The sequence below is a fragment of the Leopardus geoffroyi genome, chromosome B1 (genome assembly GCF_018350155.1).
Source record: "Leopardus geoffroyi isolate Oge1 chromosome B1, O.geoffroyi_Oge1_pat1.0, whole genome shotgun sequence".
Lineage (NCBI taxonomy): Eukaryota > Metazoa > Chordata > Mammalia > Carnivora > Felidae > Leopardus > Leopardus geoffroyi.
This window is the reverse complement of record NC_059327.1, coordinates 22,643,244-22,664,080: the sequence shown is the minus strand read 5'-3', so window position 1 is coordinate 22,664,080 and position 20,837 is coordinate 22,643,244. Positions and strand designations below refer to the sequence as shown.

Here is a 20,837-nt window from a genome sequence, read left to right as displayed (position 1 = left end):
TTGTTGCCCTGTAACTATTCCACATTTTATCATTTTTCAGAAATAAGCATCACCGAATTTTAAAAAAAAATTTTTAAAATTTGTTTTTAGTTTTTAAGAGAGAGCACGAGTGCGGGAGAAGGGCAGGGGAGAGAGAGAGAATCTTAAGCAAGCTCCATGCTCAGCACAGAGCCCCATGTGGGGCTCGATCCCACAACCCAGGGATCATGACTTGAGGTGAAATCAAGAGTCGGACAGTCACACAACCCTGAGATCAGGACCTGAGCTGAAATCAAGAATCAGATGCTCAACCAGTTTTTGACAACCCAGGCGCCCTGGTATCACATAAATTTTTAAAGCAATTGGAATTATAATTTGTTAAGAAGGGGAAAACCCTTTAGTTGATACTGTGTGTTGTTTTTAGATTGTAGTATGTAGTAATGTGCACTGATTAGCATTTATATATGATACATATGTACACATACACTTATTCTGTGGGCCATCATTGATAGTTTTGAAGTGCTTTATACATAAGGATGTTTTTTCTAGGTTCACAATAAACGATTGCTGTAAGCATCTAGATATTTCCAAAGTTAAAAGAGTTTCTGGTTGAAGAAATCTGGTTCAAGGAGGTATTTGGAGAACATAGTATAAATTGAGATTTTTTTTTTTTATTATATGAAATTTATTGTCAAATTGGTTTCCATACAACACCCAGTGCTCATCCCAAAAGGTGCCCTCCTCAATACCCATCACCCACCCTCTCCTCCCTCCCACCCCCCATCAACCCTCAGTTTGTTCTCAGTTTTTAACAGTCTCTTATGCTTTGGCTCTCTCCCACTCTAACCTCTTTTTTTTTTTTTTTCTCTCTTTTTTTTTTTTCTTTTTTCCTCCCCCTCCCTAAATTGAGATTTTATATGATTTCTGTCATTATAATCTAGACCCTCATCCCCCCCCAACACTCCATTCAGATGTTTATTAATTAATACATTAATAGTTTTTCTCGGGTACATGGGTGGCTCTGTCAGTTGAGCATCTGACTCTTGATGTCAGCTCAAGTCACTATCTCCCTGTTTGCGAGTTCAAGCCCTGTGTTGGGGTCTGCACTGTCGGTGCAGAGCCTGCTTGGGATTCTGTCTCCCCCTCTATCTGTCCCTCCCTTGCTTGCTCTCTCTCTCAAAATAAATAAAAAATAAAAATTTTTTAAAAAAGTTTTTCTTCTGGGGTGCCTGGGTGGCTCAGTCAGTTAAGTGTGCGACCCTTGATTTTGGCTTAGGTCATGAACTCAGGGTCATGAGATTGGCCCTGCATCGGGCTCCAGGCTGAGTGTGAAGCCTGCTTAAGATTCTCTCTCACTGTTCCTCCCCGACTTGTGCACATGTGTGTGCACGCTCTACCTCTCAAAGACAAAAAAGTAAGTTTTTCTTGTTCATACATACTTTAGTTTCACGGTAAAATCCCCTTTTACTAAAATTTTGATTTGAGTTAGATGACCTTTAGGTTTATTCCCACCTAGAGGTGTGATATTTATCTGTTGTCCCCTACCTTAAATGTAATCAAAACTGACTTGTTACATTTTGTTCCATTGCATGCTAGATCATAACTAGAATTCTTGAAGTAGATTTTCCATTCTCTTTTATTTCTGTACTTTAAGATAGGTTTGTAGCAACTTTTTCAAAGTCAGTTAATTTCAAGTAAAATATTCTTCATTTACCCAGTATATATAATTCAGAATTTTGCTATTGATTTGATATTTAATCTATGCTGTATGACTTGGGACATCTTTTTGTGTTGATGAAGTAATGAGTATTTCCCATTTTTATATCATGACTTTCCTCTTAAAGATGTACAATTTTAGTATGGTAAGACACGATTTCATATAATTATATAGGCTATGTATACACTGCATGCACTTCTGTTGTAAAGTTATTTCATAAGCGTTTGACCTGTGAAATTTGAATTTGTTGTCTAAATACATTTTCTATTAAAAAACTATAGTTAGTCCATGGAAGAACATTTAAGTGGCAGTGTGGGGAATGTTTCATTGACATTTACAATTAAAGTAAAAGAAAATTATACTGCTGTAGTAGTAGTATTAAGAAAAACGTTGAAAGTTAAGTTAGATTAAAATGTCAGAAATGCTTGTATTTAAGGACAAGCAGGTTTGATTAGGATTTAGGTAGGTTAGAGAATGCAGTGAGAACTTTAACATTAAAGAGAATGAGAGATGAGTGGTGATTCTTACAGTTTATTTTGTGTATAAATTTCCCTGGATCAAATTTTAGCATTATTGTGATTCTTAAGTTTGTGAGGCATATGGATAGCCTTGTTTTATCTTTGCTTTGTCTTAATGGGTTGTACATTACAATGAATTGCCTGGGCAGTGGGAGAGAGGGATAAACGTACGTGAACATTTCAGGGGGTGATTCAGTGCTGGTCATGAGATATGTATGAAGTGTGAGACACTATTTTGCCATGCAAGTTAAGAAGTAGAAATCACATGAATAGTTGAGCTACTTGCTATGGATTGTGAACTTCTTTGTGTTTATTAGCATTGTTGATCTTGCTAATGAAGGATTTTGTTCCTAGTAGATTAGGTAAATAGAATCTCAGTGGGAAATTGCTTTATAACAACAGAAATGGCTAATCCAAATAGCTTAATAATGGGAATTATACATATTAAGAGCTTATGTGTTCAGGTACTGTGTTAAATATGTGTTTAGTGGAAATATCTTTTTCTCATTGCAGTAGGAAAAACACATGTTTATTGAAATCAAAATAATTAAAACAGGCCTACAACACTAAAGAACTTTAAAATATGAGTTAACTTGGTAAAAGGTCATCATTGGATTCATTTTCACAGTATCCTTGGGTAGCAGCCTAAACTGGATTTATTTAACCAAAAGATTCTTAGGAAGATGAGGTCTTAACCATTTTCAGAGACCGTTGTTTTAAGAAGCGGCATTTGTATTTATTTCTTAATTACAGTGACTGTCTCTGTTTGTATTTGGTAGTATATGAAATGCATTATCCCCACTGCCCATCCCTCCCCCAGGGCCCTCACCCACACATTTCTCCAGACTGTTCTGTGACTGGTATGCACTCATAGTAGCTGTGGGAGGAAGGTCTAAGTGCTTGAAGCAAGAGGTTTGTAGATTGAAAGGATCTGACAAGAGATGCTAGTCCACTGAGAAAGAAAGACTGCAGTGGTGACATGCTTACTTGGTGGCACAGCCTGGTAACCTACAACATTAAAGCAAAGCTCAAGTCCCTTTCTGTGGGGTTTTTTCTTTATTCTTCTTTAGAAAAATAAGCCACAGGCCAAACAACTGATCAGAGCTAGAATTTGGGTTACTTTTGTATAATAACGTTTAGATTTAATCATTTCCACTTAAATTTCTCATCCACTTATAAAATCTGTGCTTCTATAGCAGTGAAGACATTGCTCTGATATTAGGTTCATGCAAAATCTGAGGAGACTTTATGAAGGAAGTAGAGATGTATAGAGGTATTTTGAAGATAATGGTGATCACTAACATCATCCTCAATGGGGAAAAACTGAGAACTTTCTCTCTAACGTCAGGAGCACGACAAGGATGTCCACTTTCACCACTGTCATTCAACACAGTGGTGGAGGTCCTAGCCTCAGCAATCAGACAACACAGAAAAATAAAAGGCATCCAAATCAGCAAGGAGGAAATCAAACTTTCACTCTTTGCAGAGGACATGACACTCTATGTGGAAAACTGAAAAGACTCCACCAAAAAACTGTTAGAACTGATCCATGAATTCAGGAAAGTTGCAGGATATAAAATCAATGTACAGAATGTACAGAAATGAGTTGGATTTCTATACACCAGTAATGAAGCAGCAGAAAGAGAAAAACAAGGAATCGATCCCATATACAATTACACCAAAAATCATAACATACCTAGGAGCAAACCTAACCAAAGAGGTGTAAAATCTATACACTGAAAACGATAGAAAGCTTATGAAAGAATTTGAAGAAGACACACAAAAAAATGGAAAAAACATTCCATGCTCATGGATTGGAAAAACAAATATTGTTAAAATGTCAATACTACCCAAAGCAATCTATGTGTTCAGTGCAATCCCTATCATAGTAACACCAGCATTCTTCCAAGAGCTAGAACAAACAATCCTAAAATTTGTATGGAACCAGAAAAGACCCCAAATAGCCAAAGCAATCCTGAAAAAGAACCAAAGCTGGAGGCATCACAATCCCAGACTTCAAGATCTATTACAAAGTTGTAATCATGAAGACACTATATACTGGCACAAAAACAGACCCTCAGGTCAATGGAACAGAATAGAGAACCCAGAAATGAACTCACAGACATATGGCCAACTAATCTTTTACAAAACAGGAAAAAATATCCAATGGAATAAGGACAGACTTTTGAGCAAATGGGGAAAATTGGACAGGGCATGTAGAAGAATGAACCTGGACCACTTTCTTACACTTTTCAAAAACTCACAATGGATGAAGTACCTAAATGTAAGACAGACAGGAAGCCATCAAAATCCTTGAGGAGAAAGCAGGCAAAAACCTCTTTGACCTTGGCCGCAGCAACTTCTTACTTGACATGTCTCTTGAGGTAAGGGAAACAAAAGCCAAAATGAACTACTGGGACCTCATCAAGACAAAAAGCTTCTGCATAGCAAAGGAAACATTCAGCAAAACTAAAAGGCAGCCGACAGGATGGGAGAAGATATTTGCAATTGACATATCAAATAAAGGGTTAGCATCCAAAATCTACAAAGAATTTATCAAACTCCACACCCAAAAAGCATATAATCCAGTGGAGAATTGGGCAAAAGGCATAAATAATACACTTCTAAAGAAGACATTCAGATGGCTAACAGACACAAAAAAATGCTCAACATCACTCTCCATCAGGGAAATACAAGTCACAACCGCAATGAGATACCACTTCACACCAGTCTGAATAGCTAACATTAACAACTCAGGCAACAACAGATGTTGGCGAGGATGCAGAGAAAGAGGAACCCTTTTGCACTGCGCTGCTGGTGGGAATGCAAACTGGTGCAGCCACTGTGGAAAACAGTATGGAGGTTCCTCAAAAAATTAAAAACAGTACTACCCTATGACCCAGCAATTGCACTACTTGGTATTTATCCAGAGGATACAGGAGTGCTCATTTGAAGGGGCACATGCACCCCAATGTTTATAGTAGCACTATCGACAATAGCCAAAGTATGGAAAGAGCCCAAATGTCCATTCCAAGATGAATGCATAAAGAAGATGTGATACACACACGCACACATGCACACACACACTGGAATATCACTCGGCAATCAAAAAGAATGAAATCTTGCCTTTTGCAACAATGTGGATGGAACTAGAATGTATTGTGCTAAGCAAAATTAGAGAAAGACAAATGTAGGACTTCACTCACATATGGAATTATACAAAACAGATGAACATAAGGAAAGGGAAGCAAAAATAATATAAAAACATAGAGGGAGACAAACCATAAGAGATTCTTAAATACAGAGAACAAGCTGAGGGTTGCTGGAGGGGTGTTGGGTGGGGGGATGGGCTGAGTGGCAAGCGGCATTAAGAAGGACACTTGGGATGAACACTGGGTGTTAACAGGTAGGGGAAGAATCAGTGGATTCTACTCCTGAAATCATTGCACTATATGCTAACTAACTTCGATGTCATTAAAAAAAAAAAATAAATGCATTGAAAAAAATGAAGTTAAGGGTGATGATTCTAATGCAGTGAGTGAATGCTGCTGAGTAAGAGGTCACTTGAGATTCTGAAGGAATGAGGGATTTAGAGACCTTGGGATTGATGATTTTTCTAGATTTGAGGATAACAACATGCTAAATGTTTTATATTTCTGCTACTATAGTATGTTATACCAGTCATTAAGGTATGAATTTCTATTAGAATTGATTTATATTTTATCACTTGATGATATACATTATACTAACCTAAACATTTGGTTTTACTATATGTATGAGCATAATGTTAGAATTCCTTCAATTTATTACATTGCTGTAAGCTTCAGGCCAGTTTTTCCTTTTGAAATATTTGTTTTTCTATATGTACTGTGATTTGAACCTTATAGGAATGGGTACACATTTACTGCATTTTGTGGCTTGCTTTGTACTAGTTTTTATGAATCTGTTTGGTTTGTCTGCATATACTATTTAAGAATTTATTCAGATGAATCTTTGGTTATTTTTATTCTGTTTTATTTTTTAGTTTTCAGAATTAACTGAAATGTGGGACCATTTATTACTTTTACATTACAGCAATTTGTATTACACGGGACTTCATTTGCTAGTAAATTTATTGTTTTAGTGCCTGCTTTTCCCACAGAACTGTTTATTTCCTGTGGACTTTGTATAGAATACAGTGGATCCTTGAACAATGCTGGGGTTATGGTTGTTGAGCCCTGTGCAGTCGAAAGTCTGCCTATGACTTTCGACATATGCAAATTTAGTTTCTCATATCCTGCCATTAAACAGGAGGCTTATCGATAACAGAAACTGTCTTTAATACATATTTTGTATATTATATATATGTATTATATACTGTATTCCTGCAATAAAGAAAACTAGAAAAAAGAAAAGGTTAAGAAAACCATAGGAAAGGGAAAATACATTTATAGTATTATACTATATTTGTTGAAAAAATTTGCATATAGGCAGGCCAAGATGGGGCAGCGCTGGTGGGCCTGGCCCCAGGATGACAGTGTTGTGAAGCCTGGTGGCCTTGGCTCAGCAGCGGCAGCGCTGCTGGGACTGTGGGCTGCGACAGAAGCCTGGAGCTGCAGTACAGCTGTCCCATCTGTATGAAGGTAAGCCACCAGCCCTGCCCACTGACAGCTGTGGCCTGGCTGGCAGAAGTGTGCTGGCCTCTGTGGTTCCGCAGCAGTGCGGGGGGTGGGGGGGGGTGGGGGTGGGGGTCTGTGCAGGGCCTGTGAGGGCCGAAGGCCCATGTCCTCCCACTATAGCTCTGAAGCCTGGAGCACAGAGGACTAGGGCAGGGAGTGGGCAGCACGAGGGCCATGGGTCTCCATATGTGGTACCGTTCCTGCCCTCTGGGAACTTTCCTCCCCTTGCCTGCCAGCCCCAGGCCCTTTACCTAATTACCCCTTGGCACACAGGGGAACCCGCAGGCCTGCCTGGTCCTGGCCCCCTGGGGGCTGCTGATGCCCTCAGTGGGCCTTTCTGGGTCCTCAGAGGGCAGCATTCATGACCTCTGCACCAGTAATTCTCCAGTAGGTCCTGACAGACTGGGGTGAGTAGTTGTAAATAAATGTCTTACGGCTTTTGCTGTCAACTCTTAGAAAAAAAATCCGCACATAAGTGGATGGCGCTATTCAAACCTATGTGGTTCATGGGTCGACTGTGTATGATAAAATTTTATTTCTCTGGGGGAAAAACCTCCATTAAATTAATTTTAATACAAATAGGAAATACGTTTACTAGCCTGTATTTCCACACAGTTTGTCAAATGGATACTGTCATTTCTATCTTGACATTTTACATTCACTTGTTATAAGTGCTGTTGCATTTATTCAGTCAGTTTCTCATCCTGGAATGAGAAGATAATGCAGTATAAATGAGGTGAGTAGCACAGAGTTTGCACGTCTTGTGCAAATTGCTTAATCTTTGTTAACAATCTGCACACACCCCCACACAACATCTGTCAGCATAGTGCCTAGAAAATAGTATGAGTTCAGTTTATGTTAGCTGTTATTGCTACAAAAGGCACTAAGAGTGATCTATATAGAAAAATAAAAATAGATGATTACCTCATGTTACCATAAATAAAAATTAAAAAAAATAAAAACCTAAACGTTAAATAAAACTTTAATGCTATTATATTAGGAGAATATTTTATTATATCAGAGTAGAGAAGGTTTGTTTGTTTAGTTATTTTAGCGTTTGTTTATTTTTGAGAGAGGGACTGAATGCAAGCAGGAGAGGGGCAGGTAGAGAGGGAAACACAGAATCCGAAGCAGGCTTCAGGCTCTGAGCTGTCAGCACAGAACCCAATGTGGGACTTGAACTCACAAACTGTGAGATCATGACTTTAGCTGCAGTCGGATGCTTAACTGACTGAGCCACCCAGGTGCCCTGAGAAAGTCGGTTTTTTTTTTTTAATTTTTTTTTAAACGTTTATTTATTTATTTATTTATTTATTTATTTATTTTTAAATTTTTTTTTTTCAACGTTTATTTATTTTTGGGACAGAGAGAGGCAGAGCATGAACGGGGGAGGGGCAGAGAGAGAGGGAGACACAGAATCGGAAACAGGCTCCAGGCTCTGAGCCATCAGCCCAGAGCCTGACGCGGGGCTCGAACTCATGGACCGCGAGATCGTGACCTGGCTGAAGTCGGACGCTTAACCGACTGCGCCACCCAGGCGCCCCTACATTTATTTATTTTTGAGACAGAGAGAGACAGAGCATGAATGGGGGAGGGTCAGAGAGAGAGGGAGACACAGAATCTGAAACAGGCTCCAGGCTCTGAGCTGTCAGCACAGAGCCCGACGCGGGGCTTGAACTCACGGACCGTGAGATCATGACCTGAGCCGAAGTCGGACGCTTAACCGACCAAGCCACCCAGGCGCCCCGAGAAGGTCGTTTTAAGTAAGGTAGAAAGAAGTATAGATTATGAAGGAACAGATTGAGTTTGACCAATTTAAAAACAAAATTCTGTATGACAGAAGACAATGTAAATAAAATTATATGTGCAGTCTTAGATGATAGAAGATAGTTGCCACTCATGTAAATGAAGGATATTAATTACTAATACATTACTAATTAATTACCAGTTAAAAACCATGAATTCATTAGAAAAGACACCTCAGTTGAAAAATAGGTAAATGATCTGAACGGTTTGTAGAGGATATCCAAGTGGCCAATAAACATTAAAATGTGTGTAACATCATTGCCCATCAAGGATGTGAAAACTACAAGAAGATTGAGATGCCATTTGTTACTCATCAGCCTAGAAAAAAATGTAAAAGTCTGAAAGTCGTGTTGTTGATAAGGGTGTGGAAAAATGAGAACTCTTGGAATGCTGATGGGTAGATTAGTAGAATTAGTTTGGATGAGCAATTTGGCATTGTCTTATGTTCAGTTACTAGCTTTTTTGTGTGTTGTGAGCAAATTTGGCAGTCTGATCCTTTGTACTTGGCAGAATAATTTTTAAATGAATAAAATGTACAGAAATACAAAAGATAACCATATTGAAATAGAGTTATCAAAAGATTAAACAGTGTGATACAGTAATATGCTTCTTTAAAAAATATATATTTTTAATGTTTATTTATTTTGAGAGAGAGACAGAGACAGAGAGTGATCAAGGTAGAGGCAGAGAGAGAGGGAGACACAGAATCTGAAGCGGGCTCCAGGCTCTGAGCTCTCAGCACAGAGCCTGACGTGGGGCTTGAACTCATGAGCTGTGAGATCATGACGTGAGCTGAAGTCAGACACTCAACTCAACCGACCGAATCACCCAGGTGCCCCAGTAATATGCTTCTTTATGAAGTCATTTATATAATAGTCTAATGAGTAGGCTGATAACAGCTACAGTTTCAAAGTAGTGATGAGTATAAACGATATCTAAGAGTTATATCAGTAACAAATGGAGTAGAATAGTAAAATATCTGTAATTTCTTTTGATGACCAAGTCACAAATGCTGTTCATTCTAATGTGTTGTTCTCTCCATTTATAATTGAAATGTTAAATTTCCTTTAGACTTGTGTGAAAATGAAGACCTGTTCTTCCCCCTTCCCAAGTTCATGGTCTCTTTCTGAATTCTAACCATGGAAGCTATGGGGACCCAGTTTAAGAACTTCTGTAGAGATTCTCTAAACCATGAACAATGTTCATGATTGTAGCATTGCTTATAAGCGTTAAAATAATAAATGGGAAAAATTGAAATGACTATTACTGAAAAGGCTAGAAAACATTAATAATATATATTTATATGATGGGATGCAAATGAATAATACCTGTATACTTCAACATGCATAGGTTACTAAAATGAAATGTTGACTTAAAAGTTCCAGTATGATAGTAGAAGACATTATGCAAATTAAAAAAGCATATAAAACTGTATTTTATATTATTTATTGTTTTAAGTGCTTGTGTGTGTTTGTATAGGTGTAAATAAAGATAGATTTGAAAAAAAAAAATACTTTTACCTGGATGGGAGAGAGAATAAGATGAGATAGAGTTCAGATACACCTGCAGTGTTTTCGTTGTGTTATAAAAAAAAGCAACAAAATAAAACAAAAAAAAAACCCCAAACCCACAAACCTTAATGATCATTGTCATTTGTAGATAGTTGATACATAGGTGTTTACTTTGCTTCTCTTCGTACTTTTCTTACTTAAAACAGTTCTCAATTCTTAAAATAGTGGTTATGATAAAAATATTATAGGGGCGCCTGGGTGGCTCAGTCGGTTAAGCGTCCGACTTCGGCTCAGGTCATGATCTCACAGCTGGTGAGTTCAAGCCCCACATCGGGCTCTGTGCTGACAGCTCGGAACCTGGAGCCTGCTTCTGATTCTGTGTCTCCCTCTCTCTCTGACCCTCCCTTGTTCATGCTCTGTCTCTCTCTGTCTCAAAGATAAATGAACATTAAAAAAAAAATTAAAAAAAATATTATAGTTATGAAGAAACATTGCAGTAAAGAAGCGGTGCAGGGATAGGTTAGTTGAAAAGGAGATTAACTTCCGTCATTTGCTCCAGGTATATATGGCATAATGATACAATTGGTACATGGGGATTAATGCAAGATTTTGTTTGCCCTTTGCTTTTCTGTGTATTTGGTACAAGTAAGCCATTGAATAGTGGCTGATGTTGATCGTAGCAGAATGGAAGCTCTATTAATGTGGTTAGGACTATATTGTCCAATAACTGAACAGCCCTCAATTTGTCCATTTCTGATGTTTATCACCAGAAAAGCTCAAACCTGTATCTTACTAAACCTAGGAAAATGGTTTAATTTTTTTGACTTCCTGTTGGTTTCTTGTATCTCTTTTCTCTAACGGTTTACTGAATTGTATTTGAAATGTCTGGGATTGCTTTCTTAAGTTTCATGGTAAAGAGATAAATAAAATCTGGTAATTGAAGAAGAATTTTTGATCCATGCTCCAGGTCATGAAATAAGGTGCTCGTTAATAAAGATGAATGTAGTAGTCATTGTGCAGGTTAGAATATCGTAGTCCCCTTCTCGACGGCTTTGCTTTCCATGGTTTCAGTCAATCACCGTCTGGAAGTGGATAATCCTCCTGCTGACAAACAGTCAGAAGGTCAATAATAACCTAACGCTGTGTCGCAATGCCTATGTCATTCATCTCACTTCATGTCATCATGTAGGCATTTTATCGTCTTACACTGTCATCATAAGAAAGGTGAATACAATATTAGAAAATATTTTTAGAGAGACCACATTCATGTAATTTCTACTACAGTATATTTTTCTGTCTATATTAGTCATTGTTAATCTCTTACTGTGTCTAATTTATAAATTAAACTTTATCATAGGTACGTATGCATCAGGAAAAACATAGTATATGTAAAGATTGGTACTGTCTGCAGTTTCAGATGAATTGGGGTTGTGCAGTTTATCCCCTACAGATAAGGGGAGACTGCTCTATAATGAAACATCATCATTTTCTCAAATACCCAGTCTGACAAACAGTAAGGATTAGACTGAAGTGAAGTGAGTGTAGCTTTCATGAGAATGGGATCAATTAATAAATGGAGAGATTAGTAGAGGAACACAAAGAGGCAAACATAATGATGTGGCACCTGACTGTATTAAACATTTCTTCTTAGAGGAATCAGAATTTCTTATCTTTCAGCTGCTCTATTTGGCATATCTTTTTTACTGTCTCTTTCCTTTGGGCGATAACTGTTCTGTATAAAGTAATACAGGCAAAAATGTCAAACAACATGGAAATATATAAAGTAGTAATAAATATGCCTGTATAATCTCCTCTAGAAATAAACCATTATCATTTTGCTATGTATTTTATCAGATATTCAGCATATATGTAAAAATAAGTTAATAGGCATACACATGTATTTTAAAAATTTTAAATAGTACTTAATACAGTGTTCTGATAAGTAATCCTTTTGGATTCCTTAAAGGCAAGTTGTGAATATCCTTTTTGGTAAGTCTGTATCATCTTGTTAATGACTGTAATAGTGCTTTATTTTATACTGTATTATCATCCAACCAGCCTCCTTTTTATAGGCACAGAAATTATTTTCAAATCCTTGTGGTTATAAACAGTGTTGCAGTGAGTAGCCTTTTGTCTAAACATGTGTGCCTTGTCTACTTCTTGAGGATAGATTCCTACAAATGATATTGCTGTACTAAAGGGTATATAAATTAAAATTTTATGTGTACTAGTAGTGTGATCTTGAATGATTATACTGATGTATATCCATATTGTGTCCCTTAACACTTTCAGCGGCATTTTTTATTCTAACAGATTTATATGTTAAATGATGCAAAATGTTTTATAATACTTTTGCCAGGTGACTATTAGCACTAAACGTGGGACCTGTGGATACTACTTCCAGGTTTTAATGATCAATTTTTGCCCTGGGCTGCTGTCTCTGATCATAATCGTGAATGTTTTAAAAGGAGTCATTTTCGGGGCACCTGGGTGGCTCAGTCGATTAAGCGTCTGACTTCAGCTCAGGTTATGATCTCACAGTTTGTGAGTTTGAACCCCGCATCTGGCTCTGTGCTCACAGCTCGGAGCCTGCAGCCTGCTTCAGATCCTCTCTCTCTCTCTCTCTCTCCCCCTCCCCTGCTGATGCTCTCTCTCTGTCTCTCTGTCTCTCTCTCTCTCTCTCAAAAAAAAAAAAAGATAAACATTTAAAAAAATTAAATGGAGTCATTTTCCTTCTAAAAGTAGATGGGGAAGGATATCTGGACCAAGGACCATGTTATTCGTAAGGGGGCTGTTTTATTTCTGTTTGTGCATTTCCAATCAATTGTTCCTTGACTTAATTAGCTATACGGGTATTTATTTAAGTGTCAAGCATGTGTCTGGTCACTGGAGATACAATGATGAACAGTTCTGGGCTTTTCAGTTCTGGGTTTTATTTTAATAATTTAGTGGTTGAAACTGATATGTAGCTGATGATAGGCAACTCTTCCTAAAACTAGCATCCTAGTTATGAAATGATACATGTTTATAAACTGATACATTATAAGAAAAGAAAAATAGAAATGTACAAAGATGAGAGCAAAAAAAAAATTAAAGAAACTTTCATCATCCTGAAGCATCTTACTTAATGTAAGGTGAATTTCGTTTTCCTCCAACATTTTGTGAATGTTTTCAAACACACAGAAAAGTTAAAGGAATTTTTTTTTTTTTAAATTTTTTAATGTTTATTTATTTTTGAGAGAAAGAGAGAGACTGTGAGCAGGGGAGAGACAGAGAGAGAGGAAGACACAGAATCCGAAGCAGAATCCAGACCCTGAGCTGTCAGCACAGAGCATGACAGGGGCGTGAACTCATGTCCACAAGATCATGACCTGAGCCGAAGTTGGACACTTAACCTACTGAGCCACCTAGATGCCCTTGGAAATCAGGTTTTTTTTTTTAAACTTCCATTTGATTATAGCAGCTCCAAAAATATAAAATATTAAAGTATACATATGGCAATCTATGTGCAGTATTGTTATACTAAAACTAAAAGGAAACTAATGGAAGAAATCTAAGAAAATCAAAATGATGAAGAGATATGGAATATTCACGGAATGGATGACTCAATACTGTAAAGATGTCAATTTTCCCAAAACTAATCTGTTGATAAAACTCCAATCAAAACTTTTAGCCAATTTTTTTATCAAAATCAATATACTGATTCTACAACTTATATAAAAAGGTAAAATCTGGAAGATCCACAATATTGTAAAAATAAGAACAAAATTGGAACACTCACACTACCCCATTTACTCACTATAAAGCTAGAGTGATATTGGAGAAAGGACAGACATATAGATCAATGAAACAGAACAGAGTCCAGAGATAGATCAACATATATATGGCCAATTGATTTTTTTATAAAGGTACAAAGGCAATTTAATGAGGAATTGATAGCCTTTTTATTTTATTTTTTTATTTTATTTTTTTTTTTTTATAAATTTTTTTTTTTTTTTTCAATGTTTATTTATTTTTGGGACAGAGAGAGACAGAACATGAACGGGGAGGGTCAGAGAGAGAGGGAGACACAGAATCGGAAACAGGCTCCAGGCTCCGAGCCATCAGCCCAGAGCCCGACGCGGGGCTCGAACTCACGGACCGCGAGATCGTGACCTGGCTGAAGTCGGACGCTTAACCGACTGCGCCACCCAGGCGCCCCGATAGCCTTTTTAATAAATGGTCCTGGAAAAATTAGATACCCCTATGCCAAAAAATGAACCATGTAAAATTACTCATACATTTTATACAAAATAATCCAAAATGGATTACAGATCTAATTATAAAATGTAAAACTATAAAATGTTTAAAACAGAGAAGAAAATCTTTGTGACCTTGGGTTGAGAAAAGATTTCTTAGATATAATACCAAAAGCACAATCCATTTCAAAAAAAAATCAATTGGTCTTCATCAAAATTAAGGGCTGCTCTATGAAAGATACTGTGAAATAACTGAAAAGATAAACCATGGACTCAGATGAAATATTTACAAATTATATATCTGATAAAGGACTTATGTCCAGAATACATATAAAGATCTCTCAATATTCAATAGTAAGGAAACAACCCCATTTTTTTATTTTTATTTTATTTTATTTTTTTTTGAATCTTGTATTTTTTTTTTATTTTTTATAATATATGAAATTTATTGTCCAAATTGGTTTCCATAAAACACCCAGTGCTCATCCCAAAAGGTGCCCTCCTCAATACCCATCACCCACCCTCTCCTCCCTCCCACCCCCCATCAACCCTCAGTTTGTTCTCAGTTTTTAACAGTCTCTTATGCTTTGGCTCTCTCCCACTCTAACCTCTTTTTTTTTTTTTTTTCCTTTTTTCCTCCCCCTCCCCCACGGGTTCCTGTTACGTTTCTCAGGGTCCACATAAGAGTGAAACCATATGGTATCTGTCTTTCTCTGTATGGCTTATTTCACTTAGCATCACACTCTCCAGTTCCATCCACGTTGCTACAAAAGGCCATATTTCATTTTTTCTCATTGCCACGTAGTATTCCATTGTGTATATAAACCACAATTTCTTTATCCATTCATCAGTTGATGGACATTTAGGCTCTTTCCATAATTTGGCTATTGTTGAGAGTGCTGCTATGAACATTGGGGTACAAGTGCCCCTATGCATCAGTACTCCTGTATCCCTTGGATAAATTCCCAGCAGTGCTATTGCTGGGTCATAGGGTAGGTCTATTTTTAATTTTCTGAGGAACCTCCACACTGTTTTCCAGAGCGGCTGCACCAATTTGCATTCCCACCAACAGTGCAAGAGGGTTCCCGTTTCTCCACATCCTCGCCAGCATCTATAGTCTCCTGATTTGTTCATTTTGGCCACTCTGACTGGCGTGAGGTGATACCTGAGTGTGGTTTTGATTTGTATTTCCCTGATAAGGAGCGACGCTGAACATCTTTTCATGTGCCTGTTGGCCATCCGGATGTCTTCTTTAGAGACGTGTCTATTCATGTTTTCTGCCCATTTCTTCACTGGGTTATTTGTTTTTCGGGTGTGGAGTTTGGTGAGCTCTTTATAGATTCTGGATACTAGCCCTTTGTCCGATATGTCATTTGCAAATATCTTTTCCCATTCCGTTGGTTGCCTTTTAGTTTTGTTGGTTGTTTCCTTTGCTGTGCAGAAGCTTTTTATCTTCATAAGGTCCCAGTAATTCACTTTTGCTTTTAATTCCCTTGCCTTTGGGGATGTGTCGAGTAAGAGATTGCTACGGCTGAGGTCAGAGAGGTCTTTTCCTGCTTTCTCCTCTAAGGTTTTGATGGTTTCCTGTCTCACATTCAGGTCCTTTATCCATTTTGAGTTTATTTTTGTGAATGGTGTGAGAAAGTGGTCTAGTTTCAACCTTCTGCATGTTGCTGTCCAGTTCTCCCAGCACCATTTGTTAAAGAGGCTGTCTTTTTTCCATTGGATGTTCTTTCCTGCTTTGTCAAAGATGAGTTGACCATACGTTTGTGGGTCTAGTTCTGGGGTTTCTATTCTATTCCATTGGTCTATGTGTCTGTTTTTGTGCCAAGGAATTTTTATACTGAATACTCAAATACCTACCATCCATATGATACAATTAACATTTTACTTTGCTTGCTTTATCACATGTCCATCTTATTTATCATCCATCATTCCATATTTTAAAAATGGAATTTAAAGAAAGTTGCAGGGGCGCCTGGGCGGCTCATTTGGTTAAGTGTCCAACTCTTGATTTCGTCTCAAGACGAAATGATCTCATGATCCTGATCAAGCCCCACATAGGGCTCTGTGCTGGGCATGGAGCCTGCTTGAGATTGTCTCCCTCTCCCCCTCCCCCTCCCTGTCCCCAGCTCGCACTCACTCGTGCACTATCTCTAAAAAATAAATAAATAAAAAATAAAAAAATAGTGCCTTTATTAAAAAAAATAAAGTTGCAGACATAATTATATTTCCTTTCTTCAAATGCATGCTGTTAATTATTTTAAATAACATGTTATAATTAAAGCCTGTATTGGTTGGCTAAATGCTGTAGAAGATGTGGAAATTTATATTCTTACATCCCTCCCAGGCTTCCTTCCCCATCTCTAAATAGTAATAACTTTGTTTAATTATGAAACATAATGTAAGTGTTGTAAATCTTGAACGACCATATAGCTTATCCAGACTGGGATATTTTTGAGAGAGAAAATCGGTGCTAATTGATGAATATGTAGTGACAGCAAGTATAATTTGGGACCTCCTAGGCAAATCAGAGTGGTCTGTCTATAACAGTAATTTCTGGAGTTGTTGACTCTTGGTTTTATAGTTAAATGTGTTTGTATTTAATACATTAAACACTGCAGTCACCATTCAGTCTTTTACCATAGCTCTTTATTTCCTGAGTTCTTTATTCAGATTCACCTCTTCTTAGCTGGATTTTATCTGTAGTTTGCCTTTCCATAAGTTACTTATTTTGATTTATCACTTGGTTGGATTTTATCCTCAAGTACCCCCTCCTCTGCCCCAAGAAGGTCTAATTTGTATTGAATTTGTTACTTTTTGCTTGCTTTGTCAGCTTATGTTCTTTTTGTACTTGTAATAAACAATAGATTTCATGTAATACTGTCCTTTGTATTGTAGGGATAAATGGAACAATAGTAGGGGCATCTCATTCTGTCTTTTCTGGGTTGGGGGGTGATATGAAGTTAGAATATTATCTCCAATATTACTCAGTGTTTTCTACATAAAGCCCCACATAAGAAGTTTGTTTGGAGATTTTCTGCCAAGAATACAGATTTAAGTTAGTAGGTAGCTGTGATAACTTTTAAGTAGCATACTTTTTATACAGAATAACCAAAACAAATCTTTTTTCTCCCTCCAAAACTTAATTTGCTCCTGGCATTTGGAAATAATATGGTAGACCAAATCCAGTTTAGGCCAGTAAAAAAGGAATTGGAAAACATTTTAAGGACATGTAAAGCTTTGTTCTTGGCTTGTTTTCTGTTGGATTCTATTTAATTTTTCTTGGTTTTGATAATTTAACCACAGATTTTACTGGTTAGTTTGGGTGACTCAAGAATAAACCCACTAAAAAAAGTCACTTCTCAGTTTTGCAATTTATGAATATTTCATAGTTTTTGTTTTTTAATACTCCTAGAGTAAAAATTTTCTTCAGCTCTAGTACACAGTATGATGCTATTCATAGTGCAGTTACATGCGAGGACTTCTAAACAGTGCAGATTATTTTGTGATGCACTATAGTATTATAATAGGGTATCTGCTGTACTCATTGAAGCTGCCGATGGCTGGATCCATGCTTGCTCTCGAGGGAGTAAGACCAGATGGCTGTGTACAGCTCCAACGAGATTTTCTCCTCTGCTGTTTAGAGAGAAAGGCCTACACCTTCTTTTATTTTTTTAAACATTGATTCATTTCTTGAGAGAGGGAGAGAGAGAGAGAGAGAGCACGAGTGGTAGAGGGACAGAGAGAAAAGGGAGACACAGAGTCCGAAGCAGGCTCTAGGCTCTGATTTCACACTGAGCCTGACGCAGGGCTCGAACCCACAAACCGTGGGACCATGACTTGAGCCAAAGTCGGACACTTAACTGACTGAGCCACCAGGCGCTCCTCTTCTCTGCTCTATAACTGCTCTGGACTCTTTGCATCTGGTACCCGTTTACAATGGGATATTTATTTATACAAGAATGAATATCCAAGAGAAGGGATATGAAGGAGTTCAAAACAGATGATGACAGAAACTAATGCAGTGGTGGTATGAAAATGAGATGCTCATTTAACCCACATTTTGCCTGCCCCTTATTAAAATGACTATATTTTGATCTTGCAGTGAAATATCATGGTCCCCATTAAAATTTTTTTTGTAATTTTTTTAGTTTTTATTTTATTTTGGATGAGAGACGGGAGTGTGAGCAGGGAAGGGGCAGAGAGAGAGAGAGGGAGACAGAGAATCCGAAGCAGGCTCCGGGCTCTGAGCTGTGAGCACAGAGCCTGACATGGGGCTCGAACTCAACGGAGTGTGAGACCATGACCTGAGCCGAAGCCAGATGCCCAACTGACTGAGCCACCCAGGTGTCCCTCATGGTCCCCATTTTAATGATGTTTTGTCTTGACAGGAAAGCAGGATACTTAAGTAATGTTGTGGTGAAAAACAGTCATAAAGACAGCCCATGTGAATTTAAGAAAACCTCTGAAAACCACACACACACAAAACCCGTTTTCACTTTATAGTAAAAATTAAAACGGAATAACTTTCAATCCTGAAAAAAAAACATTTTGACTATTTGCATGACTTTCTGATATATCTTTAGATATAATTTTGTATAGTTAGTATAAACATACTGTCTTCTATCTTTTTACTTAATGTTAGGATAGAAAATTTTCACTAGTTACAAATTACACATGGGTCATTCTAGTTCCTAATATTTCATTTTTTTAATATGCTTTTTATTTTGGGCTATTTTTATTTTTATTACTGTTAATCACATAATTGTTGCGAGTTTTTTCTTTTGAATTATTATTTAAATTTTTTAATGTTTATTCATTTTTGAGAGACAGACACAGAGCATGAGTGGGGAGGGGCAGAGAGAGAGGGGGACACAGAATCTGAAACAGGCTCCAGACTCTGAGCTGTCAGCCCAGAGCCCGACAAGGTGCTTGAACTCACAAACAGCAAGATCATGACCTGAGCTGAAGTCAGATGCTTAACCGACTGAGCCACCCAGGCACCCCTCTCTTGAATTATTTTTTAAGGTATATTTAAAAATGTATGATTAATAAATAAACTATTAGAATCAGTTTGTATTTTATATCAGTGTTTTTACATGGGGCCTGCATTTGGGGAATTAGATGTAATTCCTGTATGCCTGAATTTATATAATTCTATACATGGACTAATCTTGTTTTTTTTTTTTTTTTTTTTTAAATTACTACTAATATCACATACAAACTATTTCTGAAAACTGTATGTTTCTGATGTATTTTCTCTAACAAAACTAAGTATAATAGCATTTAATGTTCGGCTTCTTAAAATTTTTAACTTCCATGGGATATTTAAGTTTTTTTATGGAGCAAAAATTCTGATATTTTTCAATGTAGAATTTATATTGATGTGTTTATATGTAAAGGTACTGCTCCTTTTATTTTTGGGAATCAGGAAATCTTAGAGAACAATAAAAATTGATATTAAATTCATGAATTGCTAATTTTAAATTTGACCACAGCATCGTTCTTTGGCTATTAAATTCTTTTGTTAACTATATTCACTATAAATATTTAAGTTTAGGAAATAACTTTTTTTATAATATTCTTTCTACTTTTGAACCAGTGAATAGAGCAGAGTCTATGACAGACTGAAGTTATAAACCCTTTAAAAATAATCCATTTATTATTTTTTTCCATCAAAGTAAGTGTATTCATTAATCCCCATGACCTATTTTGCCACAATCCATCCCCCCAACCTCCCCTCTGATAACCATTAGTTTATCTCTGTAGAGTCTGTTTCTTGGTTTCTCTGTCTCTCTTCCTTTGCTCATTTGTTTCGTTTCTTAAATTCGACATATGAGTCAGATCCTATGGTATTTGTCTTGCTCTGACTTATCTCCTGCAGCATAATACTGGAGTAATATTCCATTGTGTGTATGTGTGTATCACATCTTCTTTATCCATTCATCTATCAGTGGACACTTGGGCTGCTTTCATAGTTTGGCTCTTGTAATAGTGCCTCAGGACACGTAGGAGGTCATGTATCCTTTGAATTCGTGTTTATATATATATTTCTTTGGTAAATAGTAGTGTGATCATTGGATTGTAGGGTAGTTTTTAATTTTTTGAGGAACCTCCATATTGTTTTCCATAGTGACTGCACCAGTTTGAATTCCCACCAACAGTGCAAAAGGGTTTCTTTGTCTCCACATCCTCACCAACACTTGTTGTTTCTTGTAGTTTTGATTTTAGCCATTCTGATAATTGTCAGGTGATACTAATATTTAATTTATTCAAATTAAATTAAATAATCCATTCAAATAGGGAAATAAATGATCAATTCCTAGAGTATAGCTTAGAAATCTTACAAATTATCCATTCATTGAGTAGATACATGTAGGGGAGTTTATATATACGCATAGGGGAGT

The 20,837-nt window shown here is 37.0% G+C and overlaps 1 protein-coding gene across 9 annotated transcripts in view; it reads left to right on the top strand.

The window, feature by feature from the left end:
- Nucleotides 1-20,837, top strand: part of TUSC3 (tumor suppressor candidate 3) — a 289,103-nt gene that overhangs the window by 75,391 nt on the left and 192,875 nt on the right. Inside the window, exon 1 of one of the 9 annotated variants that reach the window (XM_045455145.1) lies at nucleotides 17,888-18,019. The exons of the other annotated variants lie outside the window; for them this stretch is intronic. Within the exon in view, the coding sequence (XP_045311101.1) occupies nucleotides 17,903-18,019 (117 nt within the window). The 5' untranslated portion in view covers nucleotides 17,888-17,902. Of the gene's footprint in view, nucleotides 1-17,887; nucleotides 18,020-20,837 lie in introns of those variants that run through there. 9 annotated transcript variants of the gene reach the window in all.